This window comes from Pseudonaja textilis, chromosome Z (assembly GCF_049901715.1).
Source record: "Pseudonaja textilis isolate UNSWEBS1 chromosome Z, rPseTex1.2, whole genome shotgun sequence".
Lineage (NCBI taxonomy): Eukaryota > Metazoa > Chordata > Lepidosauria > Squamata > Elapidae > Pseudonaja > Pseudonaja textilis.
The window spans coordinates 90,992,719-91,012,235 of record NC_142008.1 but is presented as its reverse complement, the minus strand read 5'-3'; the positions used below and the strand labels follow the sequence as shown (position 1 = coordinate 91,012,235).

The window sequence follows — 19,517 nt, the reverse complement described above, 5'->3', positions numbered from 1 at the left end:
TTTTGAATTTTGGCGAATCTGTGGGTGGCATGATCCCAAAATTATTATAATGGGAGACTTGTTAAATCACACAATGGTTGCTATAAATGGTTAATAAGAAGAGTACATTTAAAATACAAGTTAGGCTTTCACCACTGCCTTCTAATTCCAGTAGGGGTCTTTCTGGAGCCCAAAGAGAAATAAAGTTTAGAGGCTGGGGTGCTTAGCTTTGCAGCCTGTCAGCTTCATGTTTAATTTCTTTTTCTTAGAAGAATATTTTAAAAAAATGCATGTGAAGTAGGAGTTTGGGGACACTAAAAGCCATTTTTAAGGGTACTTTTGTGCCTGAAAATACCATTAACCCAACCCTTACTATGTATTTATCTATAAAGCAAGTATACAATGACATTCTCAGGAAGCACTGCAAATATTTTTCCGGTATGTCAGTTCTTGCCTTGTAGCTATTGCTGCTATGAAATCCAGAAACCAATGCAGCAAATTTTATGGTAGCAGTGAGAAGAATTTAATCGTGTTATTCATTAAGACTGACATTGTGAATAGTGAACAATAGAGAGTTATCTTACCTTTAAGAGAAGGGGGGGTATAGACACAAGGGGCATTCCTTTTGTTTTTAAGATGGTATCCTTCACCCAGAGTTCTCTGAAAAACAAGAAGAAGGGAGAAGAGATTTGAAGGCAAGACCTTTCTTTTAAAAATATGATTATTCCTATTAAATAATACAGGACAACGATTTTAACCAAATGGCTAAATTAGGGTTCTGTGTTCACTTTGATCCAGGGAAGTGTTTTCTCTGTACATATAGGACTGTATATACAGTTAGATTGTATACAGTATATATTATCACATAACATTTGTTGTTTAGTTTTTCATCACTGTTTCACAAACCACAAGACAGGGATCCTGTTCTGAAAGAACTATAAATTTGCATTTTGGGCAATGACTTAATCATGAATTAATGCATTCATAACCTTAGGAGATTGATCTCACATGAAAAAAGGGGGATGCCTCTTCTAAGAGTTTGAGTGTCTGTGTTGTGGTTAGCCAACAGCAGGTGCGGATGGCTGAGGAGAGTGAGGACTTAGATGAGGGGCCAGGACCATTAAGGAGTGGACTGCTGCCTTCAGAGGTTGTGGGGGCTGCAGCAATGATGAGGAGGTTCCTGAGGAGCCTGTGCCAAGTGTGCATGCACACAGGATTGCTCGTAGGAAAGAGCAGCTACAACAGCACAAGTGACTCGGGAGTAAGGCTGCAAGGTAATGGCCCCTCCTTCAAGAAGATAAAAACCAGCTGTGAAATGAACATACTTTGCAGAAGGCAAAGACGTTTTGAAACTCATGGATATTCCAGTATCCTGAATTTGTATTTGAAGATTCTTGTATTGCAAATTATTTCTTGTCCATTATCTTTTGGCCAGTCTCTCACAGTTTGGCAAGGCTTCTGCTTATCACAGCTAATTATTTTGCAGAAGCATTACAAGGTTTCTGTTCCCTTTGGATTGTGATTGATTTGTTGGGAAAAGAGCGTGAGTCAGAAAAGTCTGTGATGTTGACATTGTTTGTACTTGCTGCCCATTTCATTCAATGATGATCCTTTGGCCAGTTTAAAACTGGTCACTCTGATTAATCAAATTAAGAAATTTTATATTCAGAACATTGATTTGTCAACAATGCAATCTTAATTACATAGAAAATAGTGAAGATCCTGGAATTGGAACAGGGGAGACCTTGATCCAAGAGCTCATCTGACTTATGGGGCATTTAGGGCTAGTCCCTCTTACTTCACAGTTGTTGTGTTGGGAATTCAATAATCAATTAAATAATAAAATGTTCCCTTGAACTCCTAAAGGAAATATAGGATAAAGCAATTGTCACTAAAAGGAATTATAAGCAAACCGCAGCATATCTCTCAACAGACTTTTCTGACATCTCTCCACAGGCAAAAATCTGAATTATTCATTATCATCCTGTATCTATATGGGCATCAGCTTCTGGCTGGGTGATCTCAGAGTTCCAGTCAAAGAGAAAATTGACCCAGCATGTCTGAAATATTTTCCATGTCTTAGAGTCACATATAGATGAATGTTCTGACTCAGAGATGAATTAAGTAAGTGTATAGCAGTGGTGGGATTCAAAAAAGTTTTACTACCAGTTCTGTGAGCATGGCTTAGTGGGTGTGGCAGGGGAAGGATATTGTAAAATCTCCAGTCAGAAGTGGTATTTGCTGGTTCTTCAAACTACTCAACATTTCTGCTATCAGTTCTAATGAAATTAGAAAAATTAAAATTGGACATAATTTGCCTGCAAGAGATTTACATAAAAAAACAATATGTTCAGGTACTGAAATATCCTAAAATTGAGAATTTATATACTTTATTGGGGAAGTTGCATTATACATTAAAAATACAATTAAAGCTGAATTAATTTTTACAGATGAAGAAGGAAGAATATTAATGGTGGAAATAATTGACAACAATGCAAAGATACTTATAGTAGCAATATATACTCTTGATGGAAAACAAGAAGAATTTTATAAAAAATGCACAAGAAAATTATAGAACTGGAATATGATAATATATGTCTTATGGGAGATTTTAGTGGAATAGTAGATGCAAAACTGGCCTATACAACAGGGGTCCCCAACCACCGGTCCGGGGACCGGTACCGGTCCATGGAACAATTTCTATCGGGCCATTGGTTTGCTGGGCACTGCCATCTTGTTTTGATGAAAAAGTGCTTCCGGTGAGCTTTTCCGGGTAGAAAGCGGCGTTTGGGTGCTGAAAGAATCCTCGCGCCTTAGTTTCATTGGGGGGTGGTGGCTTCGAACAAAACTAAGGCGCGAGGATTCTTTCAGCATGCATGGCAAGGCAAGCCGAGTGACCGTGCCGAAGCCGTCGTGAAGCCCATCGACACAGGTACAAAGGAGGAGTTGAAGGTGGTGGGGAGAAGCGGGGGACGGCTGGCTAGCCGGTCACTCGGCTCGCCTTGCCATGCATGCTGATGCTGGTACCGGGCCGCGGATGATTTTGTGATGCTGGTACTGGGCCGCGGCACAAAAAAGGTTAGGGACCACTGCTATACAACACAGAAAGTCAATAAACAAAATAGAAAGATAATTCCAAAATCCTTCTTCAAAATGGTAGAGGAATTAAGTATTAAAGATGTTTGGAGAGAAAGAAATGAAAAGAATAGATAATACACCTTTTATTCCAATAGACATTTATCATGGTCAAGAATAGATATAATTTGGATATCAACGAAATTAATTTCTAATATACAAGAAGTTAATATCGAAACAAATACTTGGGCAGATCATAATCCAGTAGTAATTGAGTGGCAAGGACAAAGGAAAAGATCTAGGTGGACTTTGAATAATACAATACTGAAAGAAAAAGAATTTACACAAAAGATGGAAAAGGAATTGCCTTTTTCTTCAAAAAGGGTACCTCAATACAAAACTTATGGGATACCATGAAGGCCTGTGCCAGAGGACTGATAATAGATTATATGAGAAAAAGAAATATTAAAAAAGACGAATGCAACAGATGTTAGAGGAAGACTACAAGAAACTTGAGAAGGACTTACAAAGATATCCACCAAAAAAAGGATATCAAAAATCAAATGGACAGTTAAACATAAAATGGGGTTGATGGAAAAATAAGAGCTAGCTCAAAAAATCAGAAGTGTTAAATGGAACTTTTTTGAAAATGCAAATAAACCAGGCAGATGGTTGGTGTATAAATTGAAAAGAGAGAAAAAGATAATGCAATTGATCAAGGAAGGTCTTGTAATGGGGATGATGAAAAGAAAAAGATAGTATAGAAATATTATGAAAAATTATACAACCAAGGGAATATTGATGAAGAAAAAGTTAAACAACATTTGCAAAGAGCGGAGCTACCTCAGATATCTGAGGATACCAAAATAATGTTAGAAAGGAAAATAATGATGATGGAACTAACTGAGGCGTTAAAGAGACAAAATATTGGAAGGGCCCCGGGCCCAGATGGGCTGCCAGCAGAATTTTACAAAACTCTACAGAAATTTTTAACTATCCCAATGCTTGAAGTGATAAATGAAGTTTTGTCAGAAACTAAAATACCTAACTCATGGACAGAGGCATACATTACCCTCATATCAAAAGAGGACCCTGACCTACAACAAATAAAAAATTATAGGCCTATCTCCCTGTTGAATTCCGTTTATAAAATTTTTGCCTCAATAATGGCAGAAAGACTTAAGAGATACTTGAATAATTTTATACATGTTGATCAAAAGAGACAAATCAAGGATAATATGACAATAATTTTGAATTTTTTGGAATATTATGAAACACATCCTGAGAAACAAATGGCCTTGGTATTTTAGATGTGCAAAAGCTTTTGTATAATGTAAATTGGCAGTTTATGATATTACAAATGGAACAAATGGGATTTGGTGGAAAATTTGTTGAAGCTATAAAGGCAATATATCATAAGCAATCTGCCAAAGTAATGATAAATGGAGACTTAACAGATAATAACAATATTAAAAAAGGAACTAGGCAAGGATGCCTGCCGTCAACTCTGCTGTTTGTCTTGACTTTGGAGGTACTAAATAGAAATATTAGAAATAATAGTGAAATAAAGGGAATGAAAATAAAAAAAGAGGAATACAAGTTACAAGCGTTCGCAGATGATCTGATTTTCATACTATAGGAACCATTAAAAACAGCACCCAAGTTGACAGAAAAGGTTGAAGAATATGGACAGGCAGCAGGTTTGAAAATAAATAAAGATAAAACTAAGATTTTTGATAAAATTTGGTGGAAAAACAAAAGAAAGAATTGAAAGAGAGATTGAACATCCAGATCACAAACAAAGTTAAGTATCTAGGAATACAATTAACAGCAAGATGTGGAACACTCAAAGGAAGATAACTACTATAAACTCAAACAGCAGATCACAACAGATTTTTTAAAAATGGGGAAACTTACAGTTATCTCTATTAGGGAGAATATCTACAATTAAGATGAATATATTACCAAGGATTTTATATTTGTTTCAGACAATTCCAATTAAACTAGGGAAAGAATATTTTGAGGATTTAAACAAAATAATATTGAAGTATATATGGCAGGGAAAGAAGGCAAGAATTAAATTAAAATTGTTACAAGATGCTAGAACAAGAGGAGGTTTTATTTTATTTATTTTACCCAGTTGGGAATTATATTACTAGACGGCAACATTGATGTGGGTGAAAGAATGGATAGTCTTAAGGAGTTTGTTAACCTTAGAACTAGAGGTCTTAATTGGTTTTTTAACCTTAGAAGGTCATGACCTCTTATTGGGATGGCACGCTTTTTTATGATATAAGGAAAGTAAAACACATGGGTATTTTAGGAGACACTATATCAGTGATGCTTTATTATTAATATGGGAGAAAATAAGGAAACATCATTACATGAAAATACCAGTCTGGTTGTCAACTATAGAAGCATTGTTCATAAAATGGAACAAACAGTAAGATATAGTGAAATATTAAATGAGAGGGTGAACTCAATCTAAGCAAGAACTAGAGGAACAAGAAATAGAGATGATTGGTATTCATATGTGCAAATACATTTTAGATATGATAAAGATCATAAGACAGAAGGATTTTACAAGGAACTTACTGAATTAGATGAAATTTTGACAGGTACTGATGAGAGATGATTAAAAAATTATATGGATATTTACTTGGAGTAAAATTAGAACAAGTAAAAGAAACAATGATTGCTTGGGGGAAAATTTTTGGAGACAGGATAGATTTAGAAAGATGGCAGAAATTATGGTCTCGAAATTATAAAATAACAATGACAACAGCATATAAAGAGAATTTGTATAAGATATTTTACAGGTGGCATCTACCCCCAGCAAGAATAGCAAGGATGTTTAAGAACAAATCGGAGAAATGTTGGAAGTGTCATCAGATACAGGATATAGTAAAGAATTGATATATCTGATTATAAATTTATTAGCAGCAGCTAAAATTGTATTTGCCAAAAATTGGAAAAGTGAAAAAATTCCGATAGAAGAGGAGGTGATTAAGAAAACAATCGAATGTGCAGAAATGATTAAATTGACATTAGTAATTAGAGAGCAAGAAGACAAAGAATATTATAAAATTTGGGATTTATTTTATCAATGGCTAGATAAGAAAATAGATAAATAAAATATATTATAAATATAAAATAATTGTAATGATAAGATAAGGTAATGATATGTTATAATTGATTATAATGAAATGAATGATATTATGTATTAGATCATATAATAGTTGAGATTTGCTTGAAAAGAATGATGTGAATTTATAATTAAAGTCTAATGTGTTAATAACAATATAATATAATATGCATAATTGATATATATAATATGAATTATAATTTCAATGTAGAAAGGAAAGACTGTTGATATTGTGCACAAAAGATATGTACCAACTGACACACTGTACAATGGAAATATGGTTTTACTTGTTTTATGTTTATGCTTGTTGTTAAAAAATAAAAAAAATATTTTTAAAAAAATTTATACTACCGGTTCTGTGAGAATGGCAGGGGAAGGATATTGTAAAATCTCCAGTCAGAGGTGGTATTTGCAGGTTCTCCAAACTACTCAAAATTTCTGCTACTAGTTCTCCAGAACTGGTCAGAATCTGCTGAATGCCACCTCTGGTGTATAGTAAAGAGAACATAGCCCTTTTATGAAAAAAATATAGCATACTGCATAAGAAACTGAGCTGCAAATTATTCAAATACTACTCTTTCCATTAAGTTATAGTTTATCTTAAGCAGGCTGTTTTTTTTAAAGTCTCATGCATTTTATATACAATATGAAGAGAAAATTAATTGGTATATTCCACAAGATAAGAGCCTGTTTGATGCATAATAGTGGTTAAGGCATCAGTAGGAAACCAGGAGACTCTGAATTCTAATCCTACCTTAGGCATGGAGGTGACTCATGGGCCACTCATTCTCTTCCTCAGTCTTAGAAAGGAAGCAAAGGCAAACCACTTTCAAAATTTTGCCAACAATACTTCAGGGACTTGTCCAAACAGTTGCAGGATTCAATACTGATTTGAAGGCACCAAAAATCAAACCAAACCAAGCAAAATAATCCATGTGTATTAAAAATTTCATACATTTATTTAAATAACTAAAACATTTCATTTTGGAACAGTCTGAATAGTAATACCCTGTTTCCCTGAAAATACGACCTACCCTGAAAGTAAGCCCTAGCTTGATTTTTACACATGAGCCCAATCTAAGCCCTACTACCAAAATAAGCCCTAATAAGATCCCACCTACTCCAGAGTGGATGGGTAAAAATTAAGCTAGGGTGGGGATGCGGGGTGAAGTTGCCCTACTACTTACCTTTGGAAAGTTGAAGCCTGGCGTCGCACTCCCCGACACTTGTCTTGCCGGCCCATTTCTTCTGCAGCAGCAAGGCTGGCAAGGCTTTTCTGAAGACCTCTGTAGTTGATAACAAAGTTCTGGATTGATCAGGAGTTCTGTTATCTGCTGCAGAGGCTTTCAGGAAAGCCTTGCTGGCTGCAGAAGAAGAAGTTTCTGAAGACCTCTGACAGCGAAAAGGAGGTCGGGGGTGACACCCACAAGAGAGGTTATCAGTGGATGACTTCCCCCCAAAATAAGACCTAGTGCCTTCTTTGGTGGCAAAAAAATAAATAAAAATAAGACAGGGTCTTAATTTCAGGGCAACACAGTAACAGAAGATGATCAAAATGAAATTTCTCCCCTGATGCTATGACTGTTTATTAGATAAATATATGTGAAATCTATTCCTGAGCATGCCTAATAGAGTTTTTATAAGTTCAGTAGGATCCTTCCAACATTCTGTCACAATTTCATAAGAAGCTTGTGCTTTATGCATGTTTTGGCTTGATTGGCTAAACATTCTTTACACCCTCCATATTTTGCTGAAATAACATTTGAAATATGTCTGGGCAGTACAGAAAGAAAATAGTTGGAATGCATATGCTGCAATTCTATATTCTATAATCATGAGGCAAGTATAATAGCAGAAACATGTACAATGTGGACAGGTGCTCCAAGAACCAGACAATTAGTTGCATTTTCCAATTAGAGGTTGGAAAAGAAGCTATATCCTCAAAGAAGGAATTGCCATTTTGAAACCTTTTTACTGCAACATCTCTCAAAATTTTTGCTGTTCTTCTTATCTCCCCATCTTGGAACAAAGAACAGATTGGTGAATGTCCCCAAACTGTTCAAGTCTCTTATATTAGCCCCAGAGAGAAAGTAAACAGTTTCCTTAAAAAGATCTGTTTATAGTCTTATACTGTATGACAAATGCTTTGAGTTCCTCGGAGGCTCTCAATGTTAGAGCTTTCAGAAGAAACAATAGACTGGCCATGGTTGTCTTACCAAGTCCCATTAAAGTAATGCAAGACAAGTTACAGGTTTGCACAATAGGCAAACCCTATATAAGTCCCTCCAACCCTATATAAGAAAACACAATTACTGTGTTCCCCTCAATAAGCCACCTGATGGCTTATCAGAGTGGTGTAGTGACCACAACACATGGAACCATTACAGATATCAAAGACTGCCTCTCTCCTATTACATCCATCTGCTCCACCAGGATGGGAAGGCATGACATGTCACAGGATCTATCAATTAAGGATTGTCATTGGGTGGGACCCCCAAAAGGGCCTTTTTGGTGATGGCCCTTCTTTATGGAACATCATTTCCCCTGAGGTGTACCCAGGCCCCACCCTGCAGCTTTACTAGTAACTAGTATCCCTATACCAAAGAAACACTGTAAAACTGGTTGGTGCTGTTAGAGGGACCGTGGTGAAATCTCGTGCTTTTTCCTGCTTCCCAGCTCTTGAGAGTTTCTCTCTTCCTCCTGGAGTTAAGATGCTCTCCTTTTCATTCTCCTTAGTTGTGCTGGGCAGTGATTTTCCCATCGCACAGTGGATGCTTATTGGGAGGTGGGCAGGTTATTTTTCTTCTCCCCTTTGCTTTGAAAAGCAAACTGAAGGAAGAAGCATTTAGGGAGACCCAAAAATGGAGTGAGGAGGAGTCTTGTGCCAAGCAATTTCTCAGAGAAAGAAAAGGGGGAAACACAGAAATAGAACTATGGGAGCAATTATACCAAAATTGTATTTTGGTATTTTTAAATTGTGGCATGAGTGTGAAATTAATAAAAGAGATACAGTTTTGTGAAATATATTGTGCAGACAACAGTTTTTAAAAAGGAAAGGGAGGGGAAAGGGAAGGGAAGGAAAAGGCAGCAGAGGCAGGGAATATATGCATCTTACAGGACTGGTCTCTGTTCTTGTTCTTTTTGCTTGTACGGATTATATCTTTAATGGTGGGGGGGGAGGTAAAGAGGAATAAAATATCAGGACACCTCTTAAAATTACTATAAGAAATAGTAATTTCAAAAGGCATCCAAATATTTTATTCCTTCTTACCATTTTTTTTTCTTTTTCTTTTCCTATTTTTTATTCTACATTGTAAGAAACAATGTGGTGGCCTATGAAAAGGGCATCTGGATATAGCCAAAGGCAACAGAACAACATCATTAAGCTCTTTTAACACTCTTGATAAGGCTGCAAGCTTTAATAAGTAAATTCAGCAACTGAAGTGTTAGTTGTTTAATTGGTGATTGAAAACTTCAAAAAGTAGAGCCGAGAATGAAATTCACACTTTAATTTTTGAGTCTATTTTTGTTCCTGTGATACTGTAATACAAATAGATTTGTTTATTTATTTAAAACTGCATTTAGATCATACATTTTCATACTTTCCTGTCTCTCAGATATTTCAATAATTTGAAAAGTCTTGATATTTGGCCATTTGGTAAAAAGAAAGATTTTAATTTAACTTATTATTCTGTTCAACAGCTGATAACTATTTAAGCCAGTCTTCATTTTGATTCCAACACTTACTTAGCAAACCTCCATGGTTTGATGTTTAATGATGTTTTGGAAAATGTCCATAGTTCCTTTGCTCTCCATTGGGAAATAGGTGAAAAAGTGACCCCTTCCATCTGACCTCTGCTAAGGGTTTTAGCTTTGTAAAATAAACTGTGTGGTAGGCGGGTAGGTTGAGCAAAGGGAATAATTAGACAGATAATCTGATAAAACAGCAGGCAAGTCATGGGGTAAATTTGAAAACCAGCCAGACTTTTTCAAAGGCACTAAGCTTCTGGCTCCCAACTCTGTCCCCATAATTTCATTACAGTAAAGTAGTTTGCCTTGTGTTAAAGCAGAAATTTAATATAACAAGTTAATAAAAAAATGGTAGAAGACAAAAAACCAAACAAAATGTATTATATTGCACTGGTGAAATCACACTTGAAATGCCGGATCCAATTCTGGTTACCATGAATACAAAAAGGAAATATTCCTATAAAGAGTGCAGAGAAGAGCTACAAAGATGATAGTAGACTAAACTGTATGATTAATAGTTGCAGGAACTGGGAATGTCTAGTCTAATAAAGAGAAGGATTAAGGGTAATATAGCAATCTTCTGATACTTGAGGGGCTCTCACAGAGAAAAAGGTGCTGATCAGTGGCGGGATTCTTTTTTTTTTTTAACCACCGGTTCTGTGGGCGTGGCTTGGTGGGCGTGGCAAGGGAAGGATACTGTAAAATCTCCAGTCAGAGGTGATATTTGCTGGTTCTCCAAACTACTCAAAATTTCCACTACCGGTTCTCCAGAACTGGTATTCAGAACCTGCTGAATACTACCTTTGGTGCTGACCTATTCTTTAAAGCACCTGGGGATGGAAGTAAGGGATGGAAGATTATTAAAGAGAGAAGCAACTTAGAACTAAGGATAAATTTCCTGACAAATAAGAACAATTAATCAGTAGCACAGCTTACCTCCAGAAGTTGTGGATGTTCTATCACTGGAGATTTTCAGGAGGAGACTCTGTTTTATTTAATCATAACGGCATAGGGTCTCCTGTTTGAACAGGGGTTGAACTAAGAGATCTCCTTTCAACTCTATTATTCCATGTTTACAGCATGAAATCCAGAGAAGATTTAGAAAAAGAGCAGGAAATAGGAAAGGAGTTTTGACAGCAATTGAACTTCAGTTTTTGCTCCCAGGGAAGGACACTAAGACAAATTCTCATTTTTCTCACTCTTTCTGGTTGGGCATCATGCCTGATAGCAGAATTACTGAATTGACATAACTTGGCTCTGGAATGATTCAATTTCTGTGAAATGGGCTTAGGATTTTACACACGGATTTAGTTCTATCATTTTTGTCTTTTTAAAAAATATTACTGATCCCATTAACTGCCTAATCCCCTTAAACTGAAGGAAAGCTTTCTCCCTTATTGCTGTTAATAAATTATAATAAAGGAGTCCTATTTTCTGTGAACTGTTTCAACTACCTTCAGGTATTGCCAATGGATTATTCCTATTTATGGCTCCAAAAATGTCTAAAGCAGATTCCAGTAATCTATCTCATTCACTTTCACTTCTCCTCTCTTATAAATGCTGTTTTCCATTTGAATTTGAAATATTTTAAGAAGTCCTATCCAGGGCCAGTATCATTCAACTTTAACTTAGCCTCATACATGATTTACTTTGAAAGGCAAAAAGATGAAAATAGTCACAGAAGTCTAAAAATGGCTTTGAGAATAAAGTGGAGGGGCTTTAATGCTATTTTATATCAAGTATCCTAGGGGATAACTACATCTGCAAAAAACGCTGCTTGCTGGGATATTGAAGTGGTTTAGTATGGACACATTTCATGATTATCTCTATGGAGCCAATTTTGTGTTTAAAGATAATAATCCACCCACATCTTAAGCACTTGAAAACTAAATGCTATATGCTAAATGCTATAGGACACAGATGGCTTCCAGCTCCATCCCTATATGTTTTTAGACTTCAGTATCAACTAGGAAAAGTATTTTGGCATATCCATAATAGAAGTAGAACAGCTGTGTGGATTGAAATAATAAGTATTACATCAAACTGTGAAGATGTGAGAAGTTCAGTAAAGGTCTGTTGGATTTAGTGAGTATATCCTCTGTCTTTTGGAGCCTATTGATAAGAACAATAGCATGTGAACTGTTCTTAATCATTTCATATATTAACCCAACAATGAAAAACTTCTTTTAAGATACTGTAATGATAGTACATTAGAGCTGCCAACTATCATTCCATCAGATCAAGGACAAGAGTTTGAAAATAAATTTTTAAGACAAATGTTAAATTCATGTTAAATGTTCCTACCATTAAAGAAATTTTAACTCATGTACCACTTCTTATATCCCCAGGGTGATCAGAGTAATCTATATCAGAATTCTGTTACATGTATTGAAAAGCATAGAATTTTAACAGATTCTTAACAATCGAATTTATATTAGCTTTTTAGTTCATTTTTATAATTATGCTAAAATAATGCAAGTGGATGTTCTTAAGTGACTTTGAAAGCATTAGGCATATTAGAAAATACAGAAAGTGGCAGATGGAGTTCTAAACCTATGAAGCTGTGGATCAACTTCCCAATTTTCCCATGTATAAAATCTGGTATGAAGGACTGTTAACACCATCTGAATCAATTATTATTGCACATAGGTCTACTTAAAAGATTATTTGATGAAGGAAACCAAAAAGGTTCCATCATCACTTGGAATATAAAACAGATTACAGTAAAACTAAAACCAGAACAAGATTTCACTTTTACAAACTGATTACAAACTATTTACCATGATTTTGGCTGAAAGGCTGAAGATCATTTTACCAGATTTTATTCATGAAGATCAGATTTTTACCTAAAAGACAACCATGAAATAAGGTATTCTGGAGGATAGGTAATCCTCGACTTGTGATCACAATTGAGCCCAAAATTTGTGTTAGTAAGTGAGACAGTTAATTTACAACCTCTCTTGCCACAGTTGTTAAGGAATCACTGCAGTTGTTAAGTTACTAACAGTTGTTAAGTGAATCTGGCTTCTCCATTGACTTTGCTTCTCAGAAGGTTGCAAAAGTGACGAAGTTTAGTTTAGTTTAGTTTTATTGTCATTGCACCTGATACAATGAAATCAAACACCACCTTCAGTGCACATCATGACCATGAAAATAAACACAAACACACATCCTTCACCCTTCACACATTGAACCAGAAACCTCCAACACTACACCAACACTGCACGATACAGCAGAATTCAAAAGAGCGACTGCCCTGGGATAGAAACTGTGTTTTAGCCTATTTGTCCTTGTTTGTAGTATTCTAGTATTTAGTATTTATTTGATTTGTCAATCACTTACAAGATACAGGTATAAGAATAAATATAGTTTTGAATACTTGAGATAGATACTTAAAAGAAAAATAAAAAAACAAAAGGACAGAGACAGTGGGCACGATTGGTGTGCTTATGCACGCCCGCTACAGGCCTCTTAGGAAGTGGGTGAGGTCAATATTAGACGGTCTAATGTTAAAGTTTTTGGGGTTTGGGGAAGAAACCAGAGTCAGGTAGAGTATTCCAAACATTGACCACTCTGTTGCTGAAGTCGTATTTTCTGCAGTCAAGTTTGGTGCGGTTAACCTTGAGTTTGTATCTATTATGTGCTCTTGTATTGTTATGATTGAAGCTGAAGTATTCATTTGCAGGTAGGACATTGCAATGCATTATTTTATATACTATATTTAGATCGGACCGGAGGCAGCGTAGTTCTAGGTTTTCTAGGTCTAGAGTTTCAAGTCTGGTAGCATAAGATATTCTGCAATGAGTAGAGGAGCGGAGAACTCTTCTTGTGAAATATTTCTGGACTTTTTCAACTGTGTTAATATCAGATACATGATATGGGTTCCAGACTGATGAGCTGTATTCAAGTATTGATCTAGCAAATGTTTTATATGCTCTAACTAGTAGTGTGATATTACCAGAGAAGAAGCTATGTAGGATTAGATTAACAACTCTTAATGCCTTTTTGGCTATGTAGTGGGCTCTAGCACTTAGATCATTTGAGATGAGTACTCCAGGATCCTTGACAAAGTTTGGATCAACAACAAGGTCTTGACTATTTAGCTTGTATTTTATTTTCTGATTTTTTTCTGCCAACATGTAAGACAGAGCATTTATTTCTTGAGATTTGAAGTTGCCATTTGATTGACCATTCTGATACATAGTCAAGGTCTTTTTGGAGGGTAGTAGTCTGTGGTGTTGAATAGCTTTACATCATCAGCGAAGAGAACGCAGTATGATCACAGAGGTCATTTATGCAGAGTATGAAGAGAGTTGGTCCTAAAACACTGCCTTGAGGGACACTACTGTTGTCCCTGTATATGTACCATCTGCCAGATGGTAATAGTTAAAAAAAAGGGTGCAGAGGATGAGATGGATCTTTGGGGATGTTTTGAACTTTCTTAAGGCAGCGGGAGCTATAAAGCTCTTCCAAACAGGGGAGAGGGCAGCCAATGACGTTCTGGGCAATGACATTAACTCTCTGGAGTGCTTTCCTATCTGCCACTGTGCAATTGGCAAAACATACAGAGGTGCAGTAAGTTAAAATGCTCCCTATGGTGCAGCGGTAGAAGGTCACCAGCAGTTTTTCATTCAGTTGTTGTTTTGTGACTCCAAAACACTGCAACCATCATAATTATGAGTTACTTATAAGTGTAAAAATGAGCATGTCACTTTTGAGAGCACCTTTGGCAATTTGAACTTAATGTTTTTGTTTAGAGCTCTGGAATGTATGAACATGGCAGCAAATTTTATTAAATGGGTAAATTTAATTTATACTACTCATAAAGCACAAATAATTGTTAATGGACAACTAATAAAAACTTGTGAGATTCAAAAAGAACAAGCCAAGTATGTCCATTACCTCTGCTTTTATTCATTTTGGTTCTTGAGGTATTGGACACAGAATAAAACCTGATCAAAAAAATTGTTTAAAAAATGTATAAGTTAGGAATATTTGTGGATGGCTTGGTATTAATTTTAAGAGACCCAGTAGAGGGAGAAGCATTAATGGGAAAATAAAAGACTAGTATATAAACAGATTTCAAGATTAATAATCATATATATATATATATATATATATATATATATATATATATATATATATATATATATATATATGAGTAAATTGATTTTAATATTGAGAAAAAAGTAATGCACTTGGGTATTATTGTGATAAATATGAATTGTATATTATTTCACAATGTTATATAATTTCAAAATAATTATGTTAAAATATGGGTTGGAATTAAAAAGGACGTGTTAAGATGGGAAAAATTAAAATTACTAAGTTGGGGAGAATTTCTGTAAAAAAATGAATGTTTTATGAAAAATGAGGTTTTTCTTTCAGATAATGTATTTTTTGACAACAGTTGTACCATTTAAACAATGGCAAAAAGATCTATAAGATGCAAAGGAAAAAAGAAAAATGGCTTTACTGGATTTGAAGTTGTATTTTGCTCTTTCCTGTTGCTGCATGAAAGAGAAATAAGAGACTTTCACAGATAGAAGATCAGCACCTGAGGTATGTATGACATAGATATTCAAGGTATGATCAAGTTTATTTTATTTGTTTATTTATTTGATTTATATTGCCACCTGTTCACCCATGACGACTTGACGTGGCTTACATAATGTAAAATCATATTTATAACAAAAAATAAAAATAAAAACAATAAGAACTAACAAAAAGAATTAAATAAATTAGTAAAGTACAATAGAACAAAATTTGGGAAAACAAAAAACAAAACAAAAACAAGTTAAAGTTAATGTACTGATGATAAGTATGTAATTGCTAAAATTACAACAAAGTAGTAACTTTCTTAAAATTTGAAGTAGGAAGAAGAGATTGATCAATGCATGATAAAATAGGCTAAAATTTTAGTTATAGTACAGATTGATCGTTAGGAAAATAAATGGTAAAAAGGACTGAAATTTATGTTTTGTTTGATTCAAAACTAGAGGATTACAGAGAAATTGTGTAAATTGTATAAAGGCATGTCAAATGCATTTTGGAAATGTGAACATGAAGATTTTATCATGAATCCTCTACATTTAATGGTGACTGGAAATCTCTTGTGGACTCTGCATAAAAATGAAAAAAAATGGATTTATGGTTTTGATTATTAGACAGGATAGTTTATAGAAAGAAGAGTAAGCTTTTAGAGAGGCTAAAATATACTGTACTTATATCTGCTATGAAAAATATTGGAAACCATTTCTTTATATTTTTCTTTGTTTTCTATTTTTCTTCACTTTTTTTTTTCTGATACTTTTTGCTTTCTTTGATTTTTTTCTTCCTTACTTTATGTTGGTTTGTGTTAGTTTTATCTTCTTGTTTAAAAGTTTTAATAAAAATGTTATACCAAACAATAAAAAGAGAGTTTGAAGAAATCTAAAGGAAATAAAATAAAAAGGATGACTGAGAGAGGCAGAGCCTTTACATGATTGCTGGGTCTATCCATCATCCTTACATGTGAACATTTATGACCCCCATTGTCAATTCTATCCTGCCTCTGTTGCGTTAAGTGCCTAATGGCATTTTTCAGATTATAAGTATATGTGTATGATTGCACGAAGCAACTGGTTGATTCCTTCTTCAACTGAGTGCCCTTTCTCTCTCTTTTCTGTACACCATCAGCTTCTAGGAATCACACCTACCAACTGCAGCATTGCAGCAGGAATTTTATTTCTTTTTTTTTTTAACTTGAGCTTATATGCTATTCTAAATGCATGACACCAAATTGCTTACAGTATGATAATATACGGTGTAAATATAAATAGTCACATTCTTTAGCAATAGAGGCTGAACAGAAACAAATGGTCCTACTGCAAGAGCAATTAAAATTTAAGGCCTACCCCAAAGCCCCAAATTTAGATTTATAAGTTTTCAAAACCTTCACAAGGTTGGAGCTGGTGTAATACCAGGGGAAATGCTGTTCCATAGAAATGGGGACAGCAACTGAGAAGGCCTACTCCAGTCTCTGATGATAACATTTCCCAGGAATAAAGATTCAAAGAGAGCTTTCATTCCAGGATATCAGATGGGCAAATGCCACTTGGGACAAGTGTTTCTATAGATACCTATGTCTTGAGACATATAGGGCTTTAAGGTGACAACCAGTACCCTGAATTGCACCCAGAAGTCAAGGGGTGATTTCTGCAGCTCTCTGAGAAGCAATGTTATATGGGCCATCCAAGTGATCCCCCCAGAACTACTCAAGCTGTCACATTATCTAGAACAGTGGTCACTACCCAGTGGGGCAGGGACCACTGGTGGTCCGTGAGAAAATTTTTGGTGGTCCACAGAGAAATGTCACCCCCAAAGCACCCCGCCCAAAATAATTAATCCAGGCTGATGGGAACACAAGGCTGTACCGCCCACATGGCCCACGGAACACAAGGCTTGCATCGCTTGCATTGCGAACAACACGAGGTAGTGAGGGGATGGGGGGAAAGGATGGAGGGGGGAACTTGCCCCACTCACCCAACATGCCTGGTCTGGCCATCAGGCTGCTTCTTTTAGCTTCTTTCTTCTACTTTTGGCTAAACACAAGGAAAACAGCAAACGTCTTTCTTTCTCTCCCCCAAATTCCCCTAGAAATGAGTCTTTGAGACCTTGCATGGCATCCTGCTCCAAGAGGCTGTGCCATTCTGGCAGAGTTTGGGGAAGAGAAAGGAAGACTTTTGCTGTTTCTGCTGCTTTCCTTGCATGAAACCAAAAGTCTCTCTCTCTCTCTCTCTCCCTCCCTCCCTCCCTCCCTCTCTCTCTCTCTCTCTCTCTCTCCCCCACCCCCCGAGAATGGAGCTGGAGACTTTATCCTGGAATCCCAAATAATGATCAATTGGTAGGAATTTTCTTGCAGACTTTTTGGGGGATTTTCCCAGGGTCTCTGGTCCGCAGGGTTTAAAATTATGAGTTTGGTGGTCCCTGAGATCCAAAAGGCTGATCTAGAACAACTCTGGCTTTCTTTTGATCTTCAAGAACAGCCTCCATAAGAAGTACATTGCAATACTCCAGTCAAGAAGAGACCCATTCATGAGTAACTATGATCCAGAAATTGGGTGGATTATGCCTAAGGACTCCATTATGTCTAAGTTCCTTCCTCCAGCCATCCTCCGATCCTCCGTTCTGTTCAACTCAAATAAAATGCAGATTAAAAAAAAAAAAAGTCCCCAAAGATGGCGAGTCACTACAGCATTTTTACTTAGATCCCCCCCGCCCCTCTATCTTTTACTTAGATCCCCCTTTCTACGCTTTATTTGGATAGAATATGCTGATTTCCAGATTCTTATCTATTTTATTCTGGAGGTAGGAGATTCAGTCCTGTCGTGCTATTTCAGCTTGTTACCCCATTTCACTGCGAGACTATTTCAAGCCCAGGCAGTTCTCTTTATTTTCCCCATTCTTCAGTGTCTGCTCTTAAAAAAAAAGAAGGAAAGAAAGAACAGCAGAATTGTACCAAATGTAGCTGATTTAATGGGGGAGGGCGAGGACAAGGTTGAGCCTGCCTCAGAAATGCCCAGTAAATGCCTCTCTTGATCCCATTCCCTGCTGATTACTTGAGTTATCAGAAAAAAAAATAATGGTAAAGTAAAATAGGGGTTTTTCATCTTGTGGGCATAACATTGATGTTGTTGTCTCAAGAGGAAAACGTTGTATTAAACATGCTAAAAATGATTCTAGGAGTTTCACCCATAGGCCGAAGACATAATAAAGGCACCACCATAAGGACGTTGCAGGGGGAAAAAAAACATTTTTCCAGTGTTTGTGCTGTGGTTAGGCACAGCTGCAGAAAAAAAGGGGGAAATCATTCAACAACATGACTAGAATGAAGTGCACCCCAAAATAAACACCGGTTTTTAAAAGCCAGAGTCTCTTCAGTCCTACCAATAAACTGAACTCCATTTGTTTTGAAAATCTGCATACCGACTTCTTTTAGTTCTTTTAGTTCTTTTTATTTGAACACATAATACTTGTTTTAGATATGACTTTTATGTAGTGCGTTGCATTTTTTTTTTTTTTGGTCTCCCCCTTCCCCCTCCCACACAATCCTCCCCAAAAATAACCCCAAAAAGAAATCTGGGAGTTCTTTTAAGGACAACTACACACTCTATAAAGTATGATTGAAGATGAAGGAAAAAGTCATGGAAAAATGCAGGCCAAAATAAATTTGCTCTGCGGGAGGTTCAGGTGGAGGTGGGGGTGGCAGCAAAGCTCTCAAGCTGTGCTTTAACAGCAAAAAAAAATTTTTTTTTTAGTAAATTCCAAAGTCTCCTCGTGCAGTACAACCATTTTGTTTGAGTAAGGAAATGCAGAGCTGCAAAATTCTCATCTATTGACCTTGACATCTTTCTCTCACGCCTGCTTGCTGTTACTGAAGGGAAGAGCCACAGAATATCCAGAACTGAGAAACAAAAAAGTGCCATTCACACTATATAGCCTTTCTGGTTCTACTTTTTGAAGTCAGCTATAATAACATTTGTTCCTCCATTTCCCTGCTAAAAATTTAATTAGTGGGTTTGCCATA

General features: G+C 36.0%; 1 protein-coding gene across 1 annotated transcript in view; it reads right to left on the bottom strand.

The window, feature by feature from the left end:
• Positions 1 to 19,517, bottom strand: part of PPP1R1B (protein phosphatase 1 regulatory inhibitor subunit 1B) — a 78,478-nt gene that overhangs the window by 41,958 nt on the left and 17,003 nt on the right. The window contains 1 exon segment of the mRNA XM_026717622.2: positions 564 to 639. Coding sequence (XP_026573407.2) covers positions 564 to 639 — 76 coding nt within the window.